The 25,421-nt window shown below is 48.5% G+C and overlaps 1 protein-coding gene across 1 annotated transcript in view; it reads left to right on the plus strand.

Moving 5' to 3' along the window:
• The window catches only part of C5H4orf50 (chromosome 5 C4orf50 homolog), a 71,852-nt gene extending 48,561 nt beyond the window's left edge, over window positions 1-23,291 (plus strand). The window contains exon 13 of the mRNA XM_029477846.1: window positions 23,107-23,291. Coding sequence (XP_029333706.1) covers window positions 23,107-23,193 — 87 coding nt within the window. The 3' untranslated portion in view covers window positions 23,194-23,291. The remainder of the gene's footprint in view (window positions 1-23,106) is intronic.
• The last annotated feature ends 2,130 nt before the right edge of the window (window positions 23,292-25,421 follow it).

The following is a 25,421-nucleotide window of genomic DNA, read 5'->3' on the forward strand; positions in this document are numbered from 1 at the left end:
AGCTAGCACTTAGGAAGTAGAGACAGGAGGATCAGAAGGACAGGGTCATCCTTGGCAACATAATGGGGCTGAGATTAGGATGGAGTGTATGAGACCCTATCCTGGGGCTAGGGGATTTGATTATGGGTTGTGCTGTGATGTGACTGGTCTTGGGAGGAACGAAGCATAATACGGACAGTGCTTTAAGCCAGCTAGAAGATTTCTGAACATTGCCTTGAGACCATGGCCTCCTACTCAGCCCCTAACCATTCCTGGTACCACAGACAGAAATAAGCATACTTTAAACAGTATGCTTTCTGCTTATCAAATCACATATGTTTATTTGGGAAATGCAAACAAATAGAGTAACAAACAAAACCACTAGAAATTCCAGCACTGAGCAATTGGGAATTTACTTTCAGGAACTGGACCTTTCCAGTCATTAAGCTCCCACAGTGATGATGAACTAACGAACAGTATCTTTGAAACCATGTGTTTCACCAGTGTAGCATTTTGAAGGGGTAGGAGGGCACACTGGTAAAGATGGAACCTTCTGGAGACAACCAAGCCACTTCATAAATGTAATAGATGCTCTTAATCCTTCGGTGCATCCATGTCCCCATCAGCACCTGTCAGGAACATCAGTAGACGTGTTCCTGTATAAAGGCTTGGATCAGGGTGTGACACTCTGATGAACTGTCTCTCACAGGCTCAAGTGTGGAACACTTGTCCCTGCCAACCTGGTGGCACCATCTTGGGAGGTGGCAGAAGTATAGTAGGTGGGGCCTGGTTGAAGGAAAGGGGTTACTGGCTGATTCGCCTCCTAAAGGCATTGTCTCTCTTCCTATTCTTTCCTTTCTGCTTCCTGTGTGCCTCAGGGGGTGCCCCCTGCTGTGATATTGGGCCGTAGGACCACAGCCGTGGAACCAGATTGTAAGGGTCCATGATTCTCAGAAGAATGATACCTTGGACTCAAATAGTATGCAAAAGCCACATCAGGGGAATTCTGGGAGGGGTAAGTGATCTTTATCTTAATCTGTTGGCTCTATCTCTAGGGACATTCTGGAACCATTGCTGGGGCGTGGGGGGCTGGAAACTGTTGCTAAGCAAGTCTGGAAACTGCTGCTGACCCATTGTCCTGGCCTCAGGCCAGGTGGCAGGGCCTGGACTTGCCTGGAATTTCCCAGTTCTTGAAAACAGAGATTTAGGCCTAGTCTCCTGAACAGCCAATTTGAAGCCTGTCATGGCATCAGCCTAGTCTGTCTCAAGATGACCATGGGATGAAACCTCAGAAATTGTGAGCAAAGGTCAATCTTTGTTCCTTCAAGCTGTTTCTCTCCAGAATTGGTCATAGCCATGAGAAGCCACATCAGTACAGGCATACATATTCTTTTCACTGGATCTCAAATGTAGATATCATCTTTACTGGAATAAATTATATATGTACATCTCCCTACTGTGTGCTGATCATCTTCCAAGGTTTCACACATGTTGTCATATTCAATTTCTAAATGACACCCACAGAATCAGTTTCACACCCACAGAATATATATATATATATATATATATATATATATATATATATATATATATATATTTTACCAGTTGGAGCACCAACAAGTGCACTAGTCCAGGCCAGAATCACTGGCAGAGACAATCTGTGGCAGGCTGGAGGGGCTTCTGACACCTGTCTGGCCACTCCTTTAGGTATACATTCTGTAGAAGACACTGTTCCACAGGGAGGCAGGGGGAAGATGAATGATAAGTCCCAATAATGGCAGAGCATAGGTTTTCACAGCCTCCATTCTGAGATGAAACGGATGGACCTTCAGGGCCAGTCAGACACAGAGGCTCAGTGGAAAGCAGCAGTTTTAAGCCCATGGTTGCCAGGCAGCTGAGGGGAAGCTTTGAGTGGCAAGCCAACCTCATGTGGTATAGGGGATCCATTCTAGATCCAGTGTGGAAAAGAGGTTTGGTACACAGGGGACATGAGAGGCATTGCTACCTAGCAGGGTTGGCAGTCTGGGGTGGCACCTGATTTGCTTGGTTTCTCCCATAAATCAAGGAGGCAGATGAGCAGAGGCATTGGGAAGGAGATGGAGGGCCATCTGTCTCCGTAGCAAACTTGGAAGATGGGGTGAAGCAAAGACGGAAGCGAAGCATCATTTGTCTTCAGCGATGAGAGAGAAGAAAGCTGACAACATGTTATGAAAGGGCTTTGACAGGTTTTTGCAGCGAATAAGAAGAATTGGTCTTGTGTAATATTAAGCAGAACTGAAACGGGATGGATTCAAATTAAGTTGAAAAAACTAAAACAGTTATCTGAGACCTGGGGGTGAATCAGACTGACTGTCTTACTGCAGAAACCTAGGACCTGGGAGAATGAAACCTTAGCCTGATTAGGGATCTAGTATCTTGATCATAAAGCCATTCTATCTTCTTTTGGGTCTACATAAGTCTGTGCAGGTACACGTGTCTGCACATGTGTGTAAAGACCAGATGTCAAAGCTGGGTGTCTTCCTTAGACACTTTCCACCTTAATTTTGGACACAGAATCTCCTGGTGAGCCTGGAACCCCCCAATTTAGCTTGAGTCCTTGGCCAGAAAGCTCAGGGCTTATCCTGTCTCCACATCCCCAGCACCGGGACTACAGGAGTCTATGACTGCCCCCTGCTTTTTGAGATGAGTTCTGCAGGACTAAACTCAGCTTCTTGTGTTTGCATGGCAAGCACTTTACTGATTCAGCCATCTTTCCAGCCTTATTCTACCTGGTATTGGGAGAGAAATGGATCCTTGTGGTTATATATTGTGCCTGGCCTTTCCCATATCTCCTTCCTGGCTATCTTCCTCTTCCATAAACCCCCACTGCCATTAGATCCTACCTTACTTTGGCAGAGTATAGTGCCAACTGACCTTGGAGCGAAAGCTCCGAAGCTGTGAGCTGTAGCAAACCTTCCCTTGTTTAGGTTTCTTAGCTCAGGCTGCCATTCCCAAGGCTGCCTGCCTCTCTCTCCATTCTCATCTTTCTCTCCTCTCTTCTGACCCCTGCCCTCCCCCCAGTCTCTCCCCACTGCAGGTGTATCCTGAAGATCCTAGTATTTAAGATTCTTTTCTGTCCCAAAGAAGGTGTTTCATCCATCCTAGCTGACTGCCTCAGCATCCAGGGCTGTGCCAGCACCAGCTTTGAGATGGTGGTCTCATGAGGTCAGGACACAGGGGTGGGCTGTGGGGTGATGATGGGAGTGGCAGGGGATGGACTGGGAAGATCCTGGCACTAAATTTTTGATGTGACCACATGCCCAGCCTCAGATCTTTCCTGAAAGCAATATCTGCACCCCACCCCCCACCTCATCTGCACTTTCTAAGGGCAACTTGCATAGTGCCTTCTGCTCTGATCACCAGTGGTAGGGGCTATTACCCAATTCTTCTCTTTGTTCAGGACACAAGTTGTGCAGAATTCAGGCAAATGCCAGACATGTGACCTGGGCTCCCAGCTAGGTGTGACCCACCCAGAGTGAGACCCACTCAGTGACCACCCTAGCTCTGGCTCTGTTCCCTGGGGCTTCTTTTCAGTGGGGCTTGAACCAGCCCTGACCAGCCACACATCAAGCCGCCCCTCATCTGTCTCACTGGAATAGGGCCAGACTCCCGCTCTCACTATGAGCTCTGCTAGGCGGCCAGAGAGGTTTGGTCTCTAATGTAAGAGGCTTTGCTGCAAGCCTTTCTTCTTGTCCCATTTAGGCAGCATGATCACAGAAGTGAATTTAAGCAAGGGATCCACAGAGATTAACACTTTAGCACACAGCCACACAGCAAATTGTGAACATGCTTGCATGACCTTATAGGGAGCACCAGGATGTGGAGCAAGCCCAGGGATAGTTCTGTATAGACTCTTCCAGATGGGCTACACTTCAGGAGTGTCTACTATGCACAGATCAAAGCTACTGCCCACACGAGGACCCCGGGGAGGGTCGGCTTAGATGTGTATGGTTTAAAGTGCATAAAAATGCCTGGTGATTTGAGATTTTCAAAGCTTGTGTTGGCTTTTCTAAAAGCTTTATAAGAGGGGGCAACTGGAAAAATGGGCTAAGATGTATTAGGGGATGAACTGAATTGGTACTAGTGACTGGAATGATCCAAGGGTGAGCCTGGAGCCAAGAGGAGTCCAATTTCTGCAGGGAAGTTGAAGTATCACCTAGTCATGGTGATAATCAGCACTGCCTCTGGTAGTCAAAGTCCTGTACACTCTTACACTCTAGGGAGAGAGGGAAATCTGTGTCCAAGAGAGGTGGCTGGTCCCCAATTCTCAGTTCTGCGCCATAGCACACAGAGCATCATCTCTCCAGAATCCATTTTTTCCTGAGTCCTGTAGACACATGCAAGACATTTAGAGGCTATAAACACTTAGGAGACTATAAAAAAATCATGGAAAAGCCATCATAACCTTCCAGTCTTCCAGCCTGGGTGAGCCCAGGGCAGCCTGCTCATTGTGGGGTGGCTCCTGTGGAACGGAGCATTGTCTCAACTGCCCTTTGAGATAGGACATCTTCACTACTTCTTCATCTCCTTCTTCACAAGAGGATAATACAGGAGAGTCATTGCATGGGATGCCCATGAGTCCCTTTGATTCCTGTGTCTTCAGGAGCCCAGGCAGATGGAGAACTCTACAGGCATTCTTTGGGCTGGGCCCACGGGAGTCCCTGCTGCACATAGCTTTGATGTTCATTTTGTGAGCTGAACTGCTCACTTTCCTTGCCGCTTGAACAAGGAGCCCGCAATAAATCTCACTTTTCATCTCTTTTGCTTCCAGTTCAAGCTTCTGTCATCGCCAGGCTAGGAGACAGCTGAGGAGTCTGGGTTGTTGTTTCTCAAAAGCACACATGCCACATTGGGCTGCAGAGTCAAGCAATGAAGTGTTAGTACACTTGCCTCAGAACAGTGTGCTTATGCCTAAATGGATTGTTGAGTTTGGGATAAAGAAGTGTTTACCTAACTTCTAACTTGGTGATGGTACGCATCCTAGCTTGAAAAAAAAATGAGTGCTGGTCAATAAGTCAGAGGATGCAACAGCATCTATCGCCTTTGTGTAGGTGAAGGTTTTCTTCTGTGTTGAACAAGGTGATGATTCTAGAGTTCCCAACTTTTTGTATGTTGGAAGTCTTTTTATTTTTTTGAGACAGGGATTTCTATATAGATCTGGCTGTCCTGGAACTCACTCTATAGACCAGGCTGGCCTCAAACTCAGAAATCTACCTGTCTCTGCCTCCCAAGTGCTGGGATTAAAGGTGCCAGCGACCACTGCCTGGCTTGTATGTTGGAAGTCTTAATGAATGGCTTTGGATAAACTATGATGTAAGTAGCTGTGGTAGTCTGAATGAAAATGGCCCCCATAGACTCACAGTGGGTAGCATTACTTGAAAAGATTAGAACATGTGGCCTTGTTAGAGTAGGTACTATCTTTTTGGAGGAAGTGTGTCACTTGGGGTGGGCTTTGAAATTTCAGAAGCTCAAGCCAGGCCCAATGTCACTCTCTTCCTACTGCCTGCTGATCCAGATGTGGAACTCTCAGCTCCTTTTCCAGCACAGTGTCTACCTGTGTGTTTCCTGCCATGATAATAATGGACTAAACCTTTGAACTGTAAGCTAGCCCCAATGAAATGGTTTCCTTTATTGGAGTTGCTATGAAAAACAAAATTAAAAGAATTGCTATGGTCATGGCGTCTCTTCACAGCAATAGAAACCCTAAGAGAGTAGCTCAAAGTTTGTTCTCTGACACAGCACTATATTGAAGTAAGACTTATTTGGAAAGCCTCAATTTTTATATTTATAAAAGTATCGACATGTTGAAAATCTCGTTTTGTCAAGATTTACAAATAGAGTTAATGGGAAAGTGTTCTTGTTTCTAGAAACCAAGTATTTAACCATCAGTGTGGTTTCTGGTGGAGGGTGGGCTGTAGTCCTTCAAGGTTCAGAAAACATTTGTATGCCTAAGGCTTCGTGAGAGCCCACCTCTTCTTCATTTCTACTCTCCACATCCTCTGTCAGAAGTCCTGCTCGATGCTTGCTTTGTTGACTTCTCCCTATCAGGCACTTCCCTCACACCAAATGCTTTCTAGTTTGGGTCAGACTGTGTCAATGCCTTCAGCACAGCCTCAAGCCCCCAATCCGCTGCCCACCATTGCAAGGTCTTTGTTTTGCCTGACAGTAATAACCCCCTTTGTGGCTTCTTGGTCATTGAGACACAGATGTAACTAATTGGACAATTTACAATGGTTTGAGTTGTATTAAAAAAAAAACTATTAGGAATTGGAAAGACATCCAATTGTATTAATCCAACAATGATACAGCGCTGTCTCATGTGCCCTGAGCGCTGGGAGCTGTGTGGCCCGAGTACTGTCTCTGGGTGTGAGGAAGGAGCTGTGGATAACAGCTTTTGGGAAGACAACACTGGGGGAAAGGTAGGATGTCAAGCACCGAGCCTCCTGAAGCTTTACAATCCCAGCTCTGTTCACACACAGCCCTGGGAAGGCACAGTTAGTGTTTGCTTTTTCCTCAAGTGTCTCAAAGGGGCACCTCATACTCGCATGGCCGAAAAAGGGAAAGCAGCTTTCAAAACATCTGCCACGTTGACTTAGATGGGCTTCTGGGGGTGTCATGTCTGCACTTCAGAATCACTGATCATAGCTATCCCCTGTAAGGCTGACAGCCTAAGGATGCAGCCTGTAGGAACATTTGTCCCCACAGCTCTTCCTGTACATTCCCAGGGAAGCCTCCATCTTTCAGTCCCCATCTGTGCCCCTACAAGGACCTGCTCCTGCCTCCATAAAACACTGTGTGAGCAACAAAGGTGATTTGTCATCTCCCCCACGTGCTCTCTGGAGACCCAGAGCCTAGCTGCAGCTGCCTGTCATAGCTGTCAGGCTGGTAGCTGTCATATGCATGAGTGTATGTACGCATAGAGATGCGTATGTGTGCCCACAGAGAACTTGGTTCACTGGTTTCACCTTTGCTCCTAAGTGTTGAGTGCCCTTGCTTCATTGGTTTAGGATCCTCCCGTGATACACGTTTAGTGGAAGAAACACGAACACTGTCCCAGGGCCTTTTGTGACCGAGTTTTATTTCTGACTTAATGAGCTCCACTGAATTCAATCATCATGCATCTCATGAACACTTGCCATTTATAGATGGCTATAAACATTATGTCTCTTAATATCGTGAGTTCCATGTGTTAATTTCAGCTGCGTGTTTGGGGGCCCCTCGAAGTACTTCGAACTGGGTCTAGGAGAGGAGTGGGGTTGGTCTCATGAGCCCGCCAAGGAGCACAGAGCTGAAGTCAGTGGCAATACTGTATAGAGACTGCCAGGAGGGACTCCTGGGCTGGGGAGGAGTTGGGCTGTGCAGTTGAACCAGCGTGGCCCCACCCATGCTGAACTGAGGGCTTGGGAGATTGGAATTACTAGTTCAGGGGCTGAGGCAGGAAGCCTGGAAGGTTGCATAGAACAGGCAATAGGCAGCTATGGATGGGGGACTGCAAGCCTGGAAGAGTCTGGCTTTGGGGAGTAGGGTTCCCGAGGCTGGCCTTGAACTATGGCCGTCTGTTGTGCAGCTTGCTTCTGACTCCCTGATACCAGAGCTCTGGTTCTCAAGCCCAGACAGCAGTGGAAGTGAGGCTGGCCTGTCTCTCCTGCCAATCCTGGTCTGCTTGTTGCTTAAAGCACTCCACATATCTGATGGACAGACAGACAGACAGACAGACAGGCAGACAGATATCTATTGCTGGCCACTCTTTTCCTCTGCACTGAGCTGGCTGGCTGAGGAGGGACCTCAGAACAATTCCTGAACGAGGAAATGTAGAACATGAACTGCAATGAGGGAGTAGGAAATGCATGAGGCAGGCGGGAGCGGAGGAAGGAATGTGAACGGAGGGAGGACACTCAGCTCACAAAGCCAGGGGTCTGCTCCTGGTGCTGGGAGTTTGAGGGAGATGGGGGAGGGCAGATATCTCTCGTGCTTAGAAACTGGGTTCAGTCAATTCATGTAGCCTTTTCTTTGGATCGTAACGATGATGTCCCAGCCTGAGGGCACAGACACTTTGCTGGCTGTCTGGTCCTAGATCAATGGAGGTCATGATTTCATTTCAACTTTCATGTTTATTTTGTTCTTTTTAAGACAGAGTTTCACTTTGCACTCCAGGATAGCCTTGAAGTCATGGCAACACTCCTGCCCCTGCCTTCCCAGGGCTGGGATTATAGATGCGAGGGGCCACCAGTATACTACTAATATTCATGGGTAGATTCTGGCTCAGTTGATGGACATCTGAGTTCATGTTTGGCAGTTATGAATATTTAAGTTGCCAGATTAACCAAAGTAAGCCTTCCAGAAAGACACATAAAGGGAACATACCTTGGAGACTCACAGTCACCACTTTTGACTCCTGCATGGCTCAACCTTCTCTGTGGCCTGGTTTCTCAGGGGCAGATGTCCCCTGACTCCTTGTTGCACAGTCACACCTTCTCTGTGGGGTCTCTAGGTCTGTCCTTGTGCTAAGGTCTGTCCTCCCCCTACACCTGGCCCCTCTCCCTCTTTCCTGATTCCTAGGACTTCATTATCAACTTCCTTCCCTCCATGACTCCAGCTCATCCCTGCTTCTCAGGGCCAAGTCATAGTCCTGTCTTTACCCAGTGTCTCCCCTGCCAGACATGGCTCTAAAGCCACGGATCACTCTGCTCATCTCTGACTGCAGGCCCGTGGCCTTAAACACTTGTAAGGTAGCAGGTTGTGATAGAAACCCACTTTGATGATGACAAGATAAGGTCACACATCAATAACAAGCTGGGTATGGTAGCACATGCCTGTGATCCTAGAACTCAGGGCATAGGTTTTGGAGGAACGGAAGTTCAAAACTTTCCTCCTACGTAAGAAGGTCAAGGCTAGTCTGAGCTAGTGAGCACCTTCCTCAAACAAGAGAACACAGGCGCTTGTGACCAGCCCTGCAACCTTCTCCACCATGGCCATCTCCCTACAACCTTGGATTGTGTCTGTATTTCCAATTCTCAGGTCACAAGCTGAATGCTCACCACTTCCTAGACAAGCTACAAGGTTCCCCATCTCCTCTACCCAAAGGACACCTCGTAAAAAAATGGGAGCTTAGAGACCATCACGCCTCTGTGATTTGCTCAACCTGACCATGCTTTTAGAAGCCTCTACTTGGATGCTCTGCCTTCTGCCCCTGTTCCCTGTTTCCTTCTTCTCCCCAGCTGGAAGCTCTTGCTGGGAACACTGGGAAACTCTTCCTAGATCCACTCCACCCCATCCTATCCCATACTCTCTGGCTGCCTTTCCAGGCATGCTTCACACATACATTCAAGCACCTAACCAACTGAGCTACATCCCCAGCAATTTTTTTTCTTTTAGGCAGGTCTTAATTACTGAAGCTTGCCTCAAACTCATAATCTTCCTGTCTTATGTTCCACTCCTACCAAATAGCTGGAATTATAGGCCACCACAAAGGTGTGGTTAAAAATATATTATATAGAAGACTGTCCCCTTCTCTCTCTTCCATTCCCATTGTGGTGGCTCTTACTGGCGTGGAGCAGAGACTCAGATTCCCATCATTGCTAGCCTCTGGGTTCCACAGCACTGACAAGGGCATTCTCGGCTCTTTTTATTCACTGCTTCTCTAACCATAAGGGCTGAGGCAGGCAGCTGGGCAGTGTGGTAGTGGGGTGTCATCTCCAAGACAGAACTCCAGGGCTCCATGGCATGTAGTTGGCCCAGCAGTTGCCCTCTTGGGGGTCCCAACCCTGGTCTCCAGGCTCCTGTAGTTTGTTAGAAGCTCACAACTTTGCCTTACAAGTAACCATAGCGCCAATGGATGAGACCTGACTGGAGTGTGGTGAGGCAGAGTCCTAGAACAGACCCTCCCCCCTTTTCTTCCCCTCAGCCTCCAAGGCCCCCAGCTCAGAATCACACTGTTCAGAATATGTTTCTTCACATGCCTGTTCAGATTGTGTTCCCATCTCCAGGTTGAGCCCCACCCAGCTACACTTCTCCTTCCTTCAGCCTCCTGCCCAAGGGTGGCTCCACAAACTTCTCCATCCACTTTGGCTGGCACCATGCCCTCCTTTCCTTGTTAGCGGTGAAAAAAATGAATAGAACATGCCAAGCGCCAGGCTCTGTGCTTGGCTCAGGTGGCATCAGCTGGTGTCCTGTATTATCGTTATTGTCACTGTCCTATGCCCTCTTGAAGTCAGGAAGACCCACAGTTGAGTCCTTCTACCCTCCCTTGCTGTGACCCTCAAGCGAGATACATACCTTTCATGGACATCAGATTTTCATCGAGAGCCAGTAATTATTACATTTCCGTGTATTGCTGCTTTGCTGTGACTAATCAAAAATAAGCAGCCTGTGTAAAAGTTCTAATACTTAAAGGCTACAGAGAATACAGGGCCCAGTCCCCACTGCAACAGGCAATGTCCTGGCTACCATCCAGAAAACAGCTCGCTCACAGATTCCCCACGCACCGAACGCCATGGGTTCCTAGGGAGATAATGTGTGCAAAGTGGTTTGTAAAATGCTCAAGTACTCTGAAATGTTTATGATGATTATTGCTAATTAAAATTTAGGACAGCCTGGAGAGAGGCAGAAGTGAGCTGCAGGTCTGCCTGCCTCCTACCGAGGGTCTTTCAGAGACCCGCACGAGAAAGCTGTGTGTGTAAAGAGAGCCTGTGAATGACACCCATATCCTCATCCTGTATCCTCACCCAGCTCTGGGATGTGTGATGAGTGGTCACTTTGGGCACTTCCTTATTTCCCCGTTTATCTTCAATGTCAGTGCCTGCCAACTGTGAGGTACTGAGCTAGCCATGACAGCTGACCTCCCAGCAGGGAGGGACAGTCATGTGACTAACTTATGGAGCATCTCTATGGATCTTTGTAAAGGGAGCATGGAGTTAATCTTTGCTTCCTTCCTGACAGATTTTCTGAGCATTAATTCTTGGGACAGAGGTAACGAGAGGGTCCTTCTTGCCGGCATTGGTGTTAGTCCCCACTAGTCTGGACATCCTCTTTGGCTGCTAATACTCTGGGCTCTGAGAGCCTTGTCCACACTGGCTTGTCTCTCTTGCAGCCGCACTGGGATCTGAGGTGGGCTAGCTGCCCTGTCATCTTCCATGTTTGCACTTCCTCTTTGTTCCCATCCCTCCCTATGGCCATAAGTCGGACATCTGGGGAGGAGACTTGGCTACCACCACCTCTGACTGCTTGGTTCCTATAGGGAGACTTTCTGAGTGGGGTCAAGAGAGATACTGCCTTTTGGATCAGATGGGGATCCGATCCCTGAGAGATCCCTCAGCTCTGCTGTCCTTTCTCTCCTCCCAGACCCCAGACCTCACCAATGGCTTTTGAGGAACACTGGAAAATGCTGCCTGAGAAGCCCCAAGCCTGGCGTGAGCCTTGAGTAAGCATGTGGCCCCTGGGGGTCTCTTTCCCACCCCAGGCAGGGGATGTGTCTGGCCCAGAGATCCTAAGCCTTGGCTGCATGGGAGGAAGGTGGGAGCTTCATCAGATAGAATGTCTGAGTCCTTCTGGACACTCTGCCCATCTGGCCTGCAAAGATATGGTTGATGCTTTCAGAAACCCCTCAAAGCATGCTGCTAAGCATAGAGGCCCCTGTAAGCTAACCACAAAAGACCATTGTAAAGGAGGATAAATTAAATCGAAGCCACAGAAGCTGTCTAGTAGCTTCTTTAGGGTACCCTTGGGATGCGCAGGCAGTAAGTATTCATTTTCACAAGCCAGCTGGGGTGTGTGCTGCTCCCTCCTCCCCCTCTGGCTCCCCGCTCCCACCGTCAAACACCCCAAGTCAAACATCACAAGTCCAGTCAGAATCTAGCACAGCCTGAGTTCCACGTCTCATTGGCCCCTGCCCCCATACAGAGTGTGGTCCTGGGTCATGTGAGTTGGTCAGCATTGTGACTCAGGAGTAGAATTACCCCGTCTATATTCCAGAAGCCTGATTCTCTCCTCCTGTGACACTGAACCAATTGCTCAATGCCCCAGGACCCCACCCAACCTTACTGAAGTCCAGAGTCTGCTGGTCCCTTAATGAGCCATGCCTTCCCGGGCTGTATAATAATTGGGTGCTGTGGTGACTATGAGAGGTTATCTCCTTTTTCACTTGTGCTTGAATTCCAGGGTCTCCAGTGGGGGCTTTCCCTGACAACAAGACTAGCAATGTGGTTTCTCTCTCCGATGCTGCCCTTTCCTTCCAAGCCTCTCCCTCAGGGACACAAACCATTTGTTCTTAGTCATCATTTTGTGTCCCTCTAGCCGTAGCTCTCTGATGAATGGCCAGCAGCTTCTCTTCCAACTCTGTATGATTTTGTTGCTGCTGCCCTGTGCCTGGGCTTCTGCCAGGCTGCAATGATTTATGGGAGTTGGTAGAGGCCCAGTGACTCCCAGTGACCTGTGCAAAGCAGGACTCGTGGTGAGCGCAGCTGAAATGCTAGGATGCTCGATAATTAAATACCTTGCTGGGTGTGGGCTTTCCAGCCTCAGAATGAAGAGCTGCAGGTCTCAGAGGAGCCTGGAAGGAGGTTGCCAACACTCTGGCTTCAGCAGCTTAAGGTTGTTCTTTGTGGATGGGTCATTTAAAATTTTTATTTTTGTGGTTGGTTTTCTTTCTCTTTCTTCCTTTTTGTTTTGTTTTGTTTTGTTTTCTTTGTCTTTTGTTGTTTGTTTTGTTTTGCTTTTTCCATTAGGTTTTCCTTCCTTCATGGTACGGTTCAGGCTCACAGATGTATTGGGGCTTAAATGGATGGTTGTCTAGTGTTTGCAACCCCAGCCAGGCAGAGCAGGGCTGTGTGAGGAGACTGTCTGCCAGCAATTCTCAGGACATCTCATTCCAATTTCTCCTTCCCTTAAGGTCCCTGGGGTGGGGATAAGGCTGATGCTCTTGGGGACACCTGGGCTAAAGAGAAAAGGCAGATCGGGATTCCAGTGCTGATCTGCCCACTCCCATTTGGATGACTCTGAGAACATTACTTAGTGAGTCTGAGCCTTGCTTCTCCATCTAGAACTGGGGGATGAGCTTAATATGGATCACAGAATTAGAGAATTTTGTGGAATAATGTGGGGCTACCAGCCAGCAGCATATCCGTGCGCGCGCGCGCGCGCGCGCGCGCGTGTGTGTGTGTGTGTGTGTGTGTGTGCGCCCTGGAAATGCCTGTGTTTGGCTAAATCCTTGTCTGGCTAATTCCAGCCCTGGCCTTGCTTTCTCCGGTCTGTGGAACAGAGGCTTTGGGGCCATGCCACACCCACTACTGCAACCTCCACTGGCCAGCACAGCTCTCCTGTGGCCTCAGGCACCTGCCTGTGCAGGAAGCAGAACACCCCAGTAGTTTTCTGTGGACTTCTCAGAGGTTCCTTGTTTGATGTTATAGGAGCGACTTCCATCTCCACCTGGACACTAAATTCTCTGCCTAGCTTTTGGCTCCTCTCTTCTTTTGCTAGCCTGCATGCACATATTGACTTCAGCCTCTATGTCTGGAGGAATCGAAGCTGTGACAGTTGGAAGAAGGAGTTGCTTTTGCCTTACAGCGCTATTGCCTGGAAGGTGCCCTGGTTCTCCTTGGTGTCTCACAGAAGCCAGTACATCATATAGCTCGACAGAGGAGCCCATAGATTAGTCTTGTCTCTGCTTTGTTCTTCACAGTGGGCGGAGCTTGGATGCTGAGTGGCATGGCTCCACCCCTCTCAAAGATGATTGGTTGACATTCAGGACTCTGCCGAACACCAAGCCAATTGGAACTCTTGCAGATATGTCCAGCTCAACTACCTAGAGCTCCAAACTAACTGGAGCTAGTAGGTGTTCTGAGAGAAAAAGAGCCACAGCCCAGAGAAAGAGGGTAGAGTGGTAGGGACCGGTGGGACAAGACGCAATCATAGATTGAAAGCCTAACTCTACTCAAGGTGATAGTCCGTCCTCTCCTGAGATTACCTAGCATCTCTTTTGGAAAGTCCAGTTTTTCCTAGGCAACTTTAGTTTGTGTTCTTTCACAGGCGGTCACATTGGATAATTATAAACATTACTGGTGTTATCCCGGGGGTGGGGTGGGGGGCGGGTGAAGGGTAGATACGGTTCCAGGGCCCGGAAGATGAGTTAGTGTGGCTCGGGAGAAGCACTCAGGAAGAAGAGGAGAGGGAATGAGTGGGGATTCAGACACTTTCTAGGGGCTTTTTTGGCACCTCCCTAATGCTGTCCATCACCTGACTGCCTTCTATTTTGTGGGCTCTCTGTCTCCAGCTTGCTCAGGTCTCCTGGAGTATTGTCAGATGGTTACAAAGTGGCTGCTGCAGCTTCAGGCTTCACATCTATGGCCATTCCTTCCTGACAGGAGTATTTCCCTTTTCAACTTCCCAGATAGGAGGCGACTGGGAAAAGCGTCTGGAAATACTCGTGAGTCAGCACACAGAACGTGTCTTTTTCTGGTAGTGACACAGCATTCAGCATTGTAAAGAGCAAGTGGAAGAAACTGGACGAGACTAGACCTCAGGGTGTGGGGCTGGGGCAGGGTGGGGCTAAGAACTTGATGCAGTGACAGCCCCAGCTTAGTGATGGGAGAAACTGCCTCTGACTACACCTTCTGGAACCACCAGCCTGGCTGTTACCTGGAGGGAGTCCGGGTAGCCAGATTGGGAGTAGGTGAGAGGTACACACTTGTCTAGACTTGATGCGGCTGCCAAGGATAGAACAAGTGTCAGGGTGGGTGACAGACAATCGGACGACTGGGAATGATGAAGTGGGACCCGTTCCTGAATGTCAATATTTTGCTTGTGGCTTTTATTTGCAAATGGGAAGATTTCAGGCTATGTCACTCAGATGCATAAAACAAGTACCTGAAACAGATCAAGAATGGATTCTTTCAGGGCCATAGGATAAGGTGCAAGACAGTTGAACAGTGAAAGCTGTAAGTGTCATTGCTCAAGGTACCGTAAGTAGGTCCGCTGGCACTGGAACGGAAGCCACAGTTAACGTCTGCAGCTTTCAAACACTTCCAGCTACAAAAACTCAAATTTAAGTGAAGTGTATTTATCATAGGAAAAAATAGGGAAAAGCCAGTGAGAAGAAAACTGAAATTTATAAAAACAAAATCACCATTAGCTTTTTGGCCTGTATCTTTTTTTAGCCTTATGTATATATTTCCTTGTAATATTTATAGCTGTAATCAAAACCCAGCTTTATAAGCTGCGTTTGTCTGATCTCCCTGAGGTCAGTGCAGTCTTCATCAACTTCACCTTTCATGGTTACATAACAAAAAGCTTTCTTGACCCCTGTGACCTAGCATCGAGCTGTTTAATCTATAACAATACCGTGTTGGTTGCTATTATTTATGAATCTACCTTTGTAGAAAGAAGTCTGTTTCTGGGAGGCTGTACTAAGAGATGTCTATACCTCATGCCTATGTCTCGTTCGAAAATGTCAACCTGGGATAGGAGTGAACTTATAAACCCATGGCTGGAGGAAGCCTGCTTTGTGTACGTATTTCCTTAGTGGCTGCAGGTTTGCTCATAATGTCCATGGACAATTTATTGCCTCGTTTCTAGAGGGAATTGATCTGCCTCAACCCCAGTGTAATGTAATGAGATTCAGAGCCCCGCCTCCAAGACAGACCCATCAATTAAAGCCGAGCTGGGAGAACAGGAGAGTGGAAACAGAAGCATGAATCATGCTATTGATACACAGATTAGAGCACGCAGAGAAAAGGAGCACCCTCTCTTTATCTTTTCAGTATCTCACACTTCAAATATCTCCTGGAAGCTCGAGAGCAGCTCACCCGATTCATACCATGAGTGCTTTCCCACTGCACATCAGTGTGTGGACTCCATGACCCAAGAATAGTCACTGCAGGTTTGCATTGATCACGGAATTGAGCTTCAGTCCCTGTACTGGGGAGTTCTGGCTCAGATTCTGGCTCAGCCACTCATGGAGGACTCTGAGAGTCAGCTTCTTCCTACAGCCCTGTGAACAATAGAATATCACCCTCAATTTGCATATGGGGAAACTGAGGAATCGCCTCCCCAAGGCCCTGAGGGTAATCAACTCGGAGGTCATCTTTATCTTCAATGCTTTATAATGTCAGGGCCTTGTGGAAGAGGTGGCCTTTGGGGGATGGCAGAAGACTCCCTGTGAGCTCACCTTTCATGTTCGAATCAAACCGAATCTCCATCCTCCTTCCTAAAGAACCCACCCCTCCGTAGCCGGGAGGTCCCTCATCATGCAGGCTGTCTAGTTCCAGTCTATCTCAGACTGCTTACCCTGCATTCCCCATTCACATAAACTGACGGATTAGAAACCCTAATAAAGGCTCTCTGCTGCTGCTCCGCCTCCCATCTGACCCCGTGCTCCCCATGTGCGCCCCCTCCTCCTCTGGGGAGCCATGGGTAATATCCTGCCTTCTCAGCCTGCTGCCTCTGTGCCTGTGGTGTTCCCCTTAGCTGATTAAAACTCCTGGGCACTTTACCGTCATGCCTCTGATATAAGAGCACATGTGTTTTCTTGGAAAATTGGAAGAGTTATAACAAAAGACCCTTTGCGTTGTTCTCCATAGAGTCACATCTCACACGGTTATAAAAATATTCTGCTCAAGATGGTTTTTCTCTACCAACTTCTGAAATATTGTTTTCTTTTGTTCCTTTGGGTGCTTGTTCATTCCCTTACACATATCTCTCCAAAGGCATGCACACATGTATGCATGCACAGAGGGGCACTCAGCTGGCCTCTCTTGTGTGTGTGTGTTCGTGTGTGTGTGTGTGTGTGTGTGTGTGTGTGTGTGTAGTGTGTGTGCAGTGTGTCTTGCCAAGCCTCCAATCACATAGATGGCTCTACATCAATAGTGACCTCACGTGAGAGTCAGTGACTAGGCCTGTGCTGCTTCCAACTGTGGTTCTCTTTTGTGCCCTGCCAGGGTCCTAGAGCAGCAAGTGGCCCGTGATCCTGCCTCTCTGATGCTCTGTCTCTATTTAGAAGAAACACAGGGCAGGCGGGCAGACCATCATTAACTGTGCTCATCATGGTGTCTATAGAGGAGCTTTTCTCTGTAAATGATCCCCAAGTGGCATATGGAATAGTCTTTCCAAGCCTCACACCCACTTTAACACAGCTCATTTTAAAAAACCGACTTATTTGTTTTATTTAAGTACACTGTTGGTGTCTCCAGACACACCAGAAGAGGGTATCAGATCCCAATACAGATGGTTGTGAGCCACCATCTGTAATTGCTGGGAATTGAACTCAGGACCTCTGGAAGAACAGCCAGTGCTCTTAACAGCTGAACCATCTCTCCAGCCCAGCCCAGCTCATATAATTTTCCTCATGGACTCGTCTCCTAAAAGTGAGAGTTGGCCAATGGGACAGCTTCCTTGTGGTAAGCTGCGTATCTAAAGATAGACCCAAGGAGGGCTTAAGCAACTACACTCACAGATGTTCCAGCCAGAGGGTTCTGGCTGTAAGAAATTGTTGGTTATAGTGCATGTTCAGCATGAGGTGCACTTCGAGTTCAACGGAGTCACAGATAAGCAGGAGCTGCCGGGTCCCTCCCCCTGATTGGCAGGTGCTTCTCTCAGGTTGGAAAGTTACGGGTCTGCCAACTGACTGAGCCCAGGATCAGCGCTGTGTTCTAAGCCAATAGAATGGAGAATCTGGAAATTGGGCAAGTCCTGCCTATGGGAGAAGAGGGCAGGAATTTCTTGAGACTAGGACTTAAAAAAACAAACCCCCAAACCAACAACTACCGGTGTGTGCCAATTCAGCTTGCAGGTAATTTTTGCCCTTTTTCCTCTTCTGGTGTCCCTTTCTATAGAATTGTATATTACACACTGTTTGGTTTTCACTAGTCTCTTACATTTGTTATCATCTTATTTCTAACATGGCTTTGAGAAAGACCAGCAAACCTCCAAGTTCAGCAGATAGAAGGGGAAGAAGAAGCCAGTGGCATTGAAGGGCTGCCTGCTGGACAAGTGGGTGGAGAGCTCTGTGAATTCACATGTGGTGGGCAGAGCCAGACATTAGCTGACAGGGTCAAGAGCAGCTTGCAGGGATGGACTTCATTCTGTTTCCTCTTGAACCCCAAAAGAGCTTCCTGCCAATGATTGGTTACATGGATTCAACCCAGCTCTCACCCTGAAGGGGAAATAATAGGCCATTTATTCTGTGCCAAATTCAGGTTGCCCCAGATAACACATTTCTCCATGGAAGCAGTGTCGTGAGCTTTTGTAGTCACAGAATAAAAAAAAAATCCACAAATCAAAGCATCAAATATATTGGTGGGAATAATGGGCAGGCTGGGTACAGCCAGGCAGGGCAGTCTCTGCTGTAGGTCTCAGATGCTATCTGAAGACAGCCTTAGCTTTTGGGTTGGTAACAATTAGCTGTCCACTAAGTAAAGGTATCCCAAAAGGTTTTCCCTGAAGTCACAGGGATGTTAGGTTAGACACAGAGGTGGACAAACCATGCCATGGCTTTTATCTGAGTCAGAGGAGTTCTGGGTAAATGTGGGCCAGAGGTAAGGTGGGAAGAGCATGGACTGGAGAATCCCAAAGTGATTCTGAGTTTGGCTATTATTCTTGCTCTTTGGGGCTTGTTTCCCCAACTACAGATGACTCTGAATGGTCCCATACCAGGAACTGGTCTATTAAAACACTTGAGATTCACACCCACCCTCTTTGCCACTTAGTGCATGCTAGAAACACACAGATATTTGAACGGAGGAATTCGTGACCAGATGGAGCAGACTAGGTAGAGACTTAAACTCTGAGGCCTTGTATTTGGGGCTGGATGGGAATCATGCATCCTATATTTCATTTCCATCACTGGGCAGAAAAATGCTGACTGCTGCCCAAGGACATATCTTGAAACCTGCTGCCTCAAACAGGAATCTCATTAAGTTGATCTGGGTTTAGCTTGGCCTTGTTTAAGACCTGCCCTGTTCACACTCCCCTGTGAGTGGTTTCTCTGGGTTTTAAATAGTGTTGTGTGAGTCTCCTTGTCTTGCTTAAGGCCACCAGTCTTGAGTTCTTCCAGGCCCCTTCAAGTTCCTAGGGTGACTACTTCCTGTATGTGGGACCTGGCTGTAGTCCTGACAAAAGTGGGGATAAGATAGAAGTGCATCCTAGGGACCAATAAGATGCTGGGTGTGCTAGCTGTCCAAGGTGAGACCATTCCATGAAGGTGACTGTGGTTCAAGCTTCTGGGATGGCATGTTCTGACCTTCTCATCTGCATCCTGGGACACTGGGCTGTCTTGGACATGGTGGGTTCCTCAGGAAGAGTTCTCTTCAGTGCTCCTGCACGGTCCTCCTTGGACTCCAGGCTCCCCACTTTCATGTCTCTGTCACTGTCCCTAGGTGACAGTGTCCTAGGTGCTGCAAGAATCAATCCCCACTACCTAGCTGTGCCCAGAACCCGAGCTGAACCAAGGATTCAGTGACCAATCTAGAGCTGGCATTCAGGGGAGCGATGGGAGGTCTGGTGGAAATGAATAGTCTCAGAGTGCAGAGTGCAGCTGAAACCCCAGTCCACCCAACTTGCTCATTCCCACCCTCTGGACACCTGTGGTGGCCTCAGACACAGTGGTCAGCAGGGAGCTCAGGCATGACATGGAAGTGCTCATGTTTTAAGAGACATCTGGGAGAGGCAGGCAGGGCTAGATGTCATGGGATGCTCTGTGTGCGAGAAGCTTGGCTGCATCTCAGAGAAGTGAGAGGTGAGGTGGTTTGAAGCAAGGGAATGACATCATCCTCTTTCTAGGAATTCTGGCTGCTGTTCGGAGTAGGGAGGGGCCAGCCTTGGAGCAAGAGCCTGCCAGGAAGCTGTGCCCTGGCAGGAAGTGGTAGTGGCTGGGCTGGAGATAGCAGTGTGGAAGAGAAAGGCAGGACAGAGTCTACAAATCACCCCCTCCCTCCTTATTTTCCCCCCTCCCTCCTCCCTCCCTACTTCCCTACCCCATTTCTCTCTCCCTCCATCCCTTCCTCCTTCCTTTTTCCTTTCCTTTCCTTATTTTTGAGACAAGTTCTCATAATATAGCTCAGAATGGCTGGAATTCACCATTTATTTAACCCAAGCTATCCTTGAGCCCATGGTTCTCCTCCTGCCTGGGGTACCTTCCCAGTGCTGGGATTCTAGATGTGAGATCCTGGCTGCTTTGAACCTATCAGCAGATCAGGTCCCCTGGGCTTCTGATTTGAGAGAGGCTGGAGGGTGGGGGAGGGGACGAAGCCTTCCCTAAGTTTGGCTTCCTCGTGTGTCCCCACTGAAATACGTAGCCTTGTGGTCTGGTGGAGCAAATTGTGTCAAGGACACACACATCTAAGCCAGTCTCCTGTCAGGCTACATTCTCTTGTGGAGGAGCTGTCTTCACAAGGGTCTGGCACTAAGTAGGACATAGATTACTGTCCCCATTTTTGGCCTCATTTCCTGGTACCCTAGGGCTTCTTCCTCCCCATTACGTGTTTGCCTTCCTGCTTGAGCCTCTGCCATGGTCTGCTCACACAGTTGCTTCTTCTTCTGTTTTTTTTTTTTTTTTCTTTGACTCTGCCATGAAGCTGAAGCCTGGTCCTGCATTCAAGCATGCATAATGCCTTGGTGTCCAGAATCATCAGACCTCAGTGGTCAAAGGGGCCTCAGAGGTCCCTGGATCAGTGCTTCCTCCCAATGCAGGAGTCCTCTGGACATTCACAGCCACCATAGAGGAAGCCCTCTCCTTCCTGCTTCCACATGTCTGGGAGGCGTGGGAGGGAACGGATGAGTGGCAAAATGAATGGATGAGTGGGTGGGTGAGCATGAGCGGGTGCGTGGGTGAGAGTAAGCAAGTGTGTGAGAAAATGGGTGAAGAGCCGGTCATTTAGTAGGCACATGGTCAGTTATCACTGTTCTAATGTCCTTCTAGGCCCTCAGCTGGAGCGAATCTTCTTGCCCATGTCTGAGCTTATTGCCTCATTGACATTTCTTGCAACAGCCCTTTGTCACACAGTAGGGCCACAGATCCTGCTCTCTGTTCTTCAGGCACCTGATCCTACTGTACCCTGAGGGCCTTTGCACTCATTGCCGTGTTTCTGTCTATGGCTGGGTCTCTCTTGTTACTGGGAGCTCGGAGGTCATTGCCTCAAGTCTCTACTGATCATGCCTCCTAAAGGACTTCTTTTCCCACAGTTCTTATCTCTATCATGAGCTCTGCATGACTTCCTCACATCTGCCTTTCAGTTCACTGCCTCTCTCTTTATCTTTGTTTATCTTCTGTTTAACCTGCTGAGAGAGGTTTCATATAAGTTACTCCATGTTTTGTTTTTAGGAGTGTGTGCATGCATGTGTGTGCACACACATTCTCTCTCTCTTCCACACACAGAGACACATAGATGCAGACAGACAGACAGACAGACACACCACCCCAAATAACGGTTGTGAGTATTCTTATTTTAACATCCTTTCTGAACTCCAAAATTTCTCCCCAAACTGAACCTGTAAACATCTCATGTGGACTTTGAGGGTGATCTTATGGTCTTCATTAATCCTGGGACAGTTGAGTGTATCTCTTGGTAAATACAAGATCAATGGAGAATATAGTCTTTAACCTTGTGTGCCATATAACTTAGGGATGATGCTGTCTTGAGCTTGATGTCACTCAGCTCCTTCTAGGGACAGTGTTCTGTGCTCTGCGCGACTGGAAGCTGTCTCAATGCAGTGATGCCCAGGTACCAGGTGCTGGGGTTTGAGGTGCAGAATGTATGGGGAAGAAAGGAGTGTAGGGACCTCTGGACATACAGAAGATGTACCCCATGGACAGAGTCCACAGAGATGTGAATGCCTCTAGTACCTGAACACAGCTGAAGATCCCCAGAGTCTTCATAGGAAGGGAATCCTGGCCCCAGAGATCCTACAAGGTCAAGGATTTGCACTGAGTTTATTTTTGTTTCACTTTCTCCCTCCACCCCTAACATGTGATGCAGCGCACAGGAAGAAATCTATAAATACATTTTGAAAAGCAAAGCAGTCTAAAACCACCTACACACACACACACACACACACACACACACACACACACACACACCACACACACGCTGAACAATGAGATCTTTACTGCAGGACAGGGTTCTGAGGATGTTGCTTGAGTTGGCAGTCTGCTGAGGGCCCGTGCTGTTGCTGTTGCTGCTGCTGCACAGCTCCACAGAGCCTCAGCATCACAGCAAAGCTGCCCTCGATGACATCAGCTGTGAGGCTGGCTGTGGAACCACACAAGGATGCTCTGGTAGGGTATCACTTTTCAGGGATCTCCCTCTGGGCTGTCACACTGCCCAGATACTTGAGTGGATCTGGCAGCTTCTCCCGAAGTCTCCTCTTGGCAAGCTGAACTCTCTGGCCTGAGTTTCCCAAACCCCACCCAGTGTACACTGCCTCCTGCCTCCTGTGTTCTCTCTGCATAGAAAACCCCTTTGGGTCTCCAAGAGCCTAAGATATCAGCATCTTCAGATGGTCTTCTGACCCATAACTTCCTTTCTCATCCTCCCTTTCTCTCTGAATCCTCATCATGTTCAGGCCTGCGTGGAGCTTCCCAACAACCCTTCCTTCTTCTACCACACAGTTCCTCTGTTCTCTGTTCTCACCACACTGGCTTTCCCCCCACAGGACCCTTGCACAGGCTTGTCTGGCAGTCTCCTCTCATTCAAGTTCCTGCTCTGCTGCCTCCACGCTTCCTGGAATCTGCAGTAACTGTCCTGCTTCACAGTTACAGCTGAGACATGTACACCTCTCACTGTCTCCTCCAGCTCACCAGAACTGCCACTGGGCCGTCTCTAATCCCTGAGCCTGGCAGGGGCCAGGGGCTGGTAACCCTGCAGACTATGTGCATCAGACTCAATCACATGACACTTCCATATGGCACTCACAGCTCACAGACACCTCCAATCCAGCTTCTTTTCCTAGTGGGAGCAGCTGGGGGAGTTGTCCTGAAGGCACCGAGGTACAGGGTGAGCCCCTAGCAACCCGAAGCCTGGCCCATCTGGACAGCTCTCCATGGTAGCAACATGGGGGGTCTGCTCTCTTCAGAGGCTCATCTGTCTGCTTTCTCTATTGCAGGAAAGAAGACATCACCACCAGGCACATCACGATGGAAAAGATGAATGTCTGTCCCAGATGACCAATGGAGCAGAGGTGGCACTGTGATGTATGGTCCTTTCAGGAGCTGAGTTACAAGCCTCATCATCACTCCCTTCCCAAGCCATCACGAGGGAATGTTTCTCTCTGCACAAGACCAGTGAGCACCTCAGAAGCCCCCAGCACTGGCATGGAGCAATAGAGAGACCCTGGGATCTGGAGTTCCCAGGTTGGCTGTGTCACTTGTACAAACGATTTAACTTTTTTGAGTGTCTCCTTCTTAGTCTGTTTGGGAGCCTTTCTTGCTAGCTGACAGTCACTCATGATGGTGCCATTACTGGCAAGTTACTCTGAACCTTCAGAACGGTGGCGCATGTTTCGGGAACATCTTGGTGTTTGTGAGCTATCCTCTGCTTACTGCCCTGATGTCATTCGGGATTTGCTGCCTTTAAGCACACACAGTGTCACCGCTGTCTCTCCTGCCTGCAGTAGCAAGGAGCCTGGAGGGAAGGTTTTACGGTGACCCTGGGGATGGTCTAAACATCACAGAGCCTCTTTAGAGGCCCAGGTTGAATGGGGGGCTCAGCTGTGCTGGAAATTGTTTAGGGGAGAGCCCCCCACCCAGTGACTGATTCTCAAAGGAAATAAGCTCTACTAAACACATTAGTCTAGTATGGAGAAGATTCTACAGGGCATCCAGGTACTGGACTCTGCTCCTATCTTTCTGGTGACCCTTGTGCTAATTCTTGGCCTCTAAGAGACCCAGGTCCTCAATTGCATGGTGGATGCACCCACATATTTTCCAGTTCACTGGTAACTGTGATACCTCCCAGGCTGCAGACCCTCCTGGTATCATGGCTCAGTCTCTTAGTTATTAAGCCTTATTGCTGGCATCTGCTGAGGAACAAGCTGTGGCTCATGGGAAGTCTCCAGGCAGCCTTCTCTGCTTCCAGGAATAGGCAGAGAAAGAGCTGCTTTTCTAAACACTTCTAGCAATGGTGTCCTCTATTCCCCCCCACCCCCACAGAGAGTCATAGCACCCCATCAAGCAGCCCATACTCACACCCCCATTTCTGTTCTTATCCAGGGGCTTAGCTTCTGTAAGAGGGTGGAATGTTTCCCTTTTAGTTGAGAGTTGATGGGGTTTGCTGGCTCTGGAAGATGGGCATCCAACAGGACCATTTGAGATTTAAGCACCCCTAGAAAAGTTAAGAAAAACAAGAGTTTGCCTGGATAATTCTCCAGAAGCCATCTTCCTAGCTTTGATGCTGTGTTTCCAAGTGAATAATAGGAGGTGGGTACATTCAGCTGGTATATCTTAGGCTTGGGAAGGACCTGGGGCTTTGGTCAGTGAGGGGGCAGTAATAGGTTCTATAACCTGTGTGCTCAAATACAGAATCTAGCATACAATCAGACTACCCTTGGAGGATCTGGCCCCAAACACATTTCTGTGACTTGCGCTTTTGATTAGGCAGAAGGTACAAAGGGCAAACTTAGTGTCTCAACCATCTCAAACATTCAGTTCACTGCACAGAGCACATCCACATACTTAGAGCTGTGCAGTCATCACCTCTACCACCTCCAGAGCTCAAACGTCTTCTCAATTGAAACCCTATGTCCATTGCACACTGGTTCCTCTTTCTCTTTGTCCAGACCCTGATAACCCCAATTTCTACCCCATTTTATGTCTCCCTTGTCTGATTGCCCTGGAGATCTTGTATAACATGTATCCTGTGACTGGCTTCTTGGGTTCCATATGATAAGCATAGGGACTGTCCATGTTGGATCATGCATCAGAACACCCTTTTATGAAGCCATTACTGCATGTATTGGGCACATTGTTTGTCCTCTCACCCTGCAGTGACACTTGGATCTCTGCTACCATTTGATGCTGTGAAGGGGAGCACACAGAAGTGCTGGATTTAAAAAAAAATATTGGAATCAGTAACATTTAAAACCTCAGACAAGCAAGGATATGTGGGTTCTTCAGGAGACTGTGGGATCTGGCCACTTTGCTCCCTCCCATCGTTTTCTTGGCCATCATGGGAGCTGTGTGAGGTTGCTTTGCTGTTCCAGTGGCAAGCACCTTGTGGATAGACTCTCCTCAATCCAGTCCAAAATCCAGCTGGCTACTACCTTGCTGCGATTCAGTGACAATCTTTCAGTACTGCATGATAGTGACAGTGCAGATATCAGAGGCCAGAGACTCATCCTATGTCCCAGTCAAGGAGTGATACCACAGTGCTCTCTAGGACAGTCTAGACCCCACAGTGCTCTCTGGGACAGTCTAGACCCCA

This window comes from Mus caroli, chromosome 5 (assembly GCF_900094665.2).
Source record: "Mus caroli chromosome 5, CAROLI_EIJ_v1.1, whole genome shotgun sequence".
NCBI lineage: Eukaryota > Metazoa > Chordata > Mammalia > Rodentia > Muridae > Mus > Mus caroli.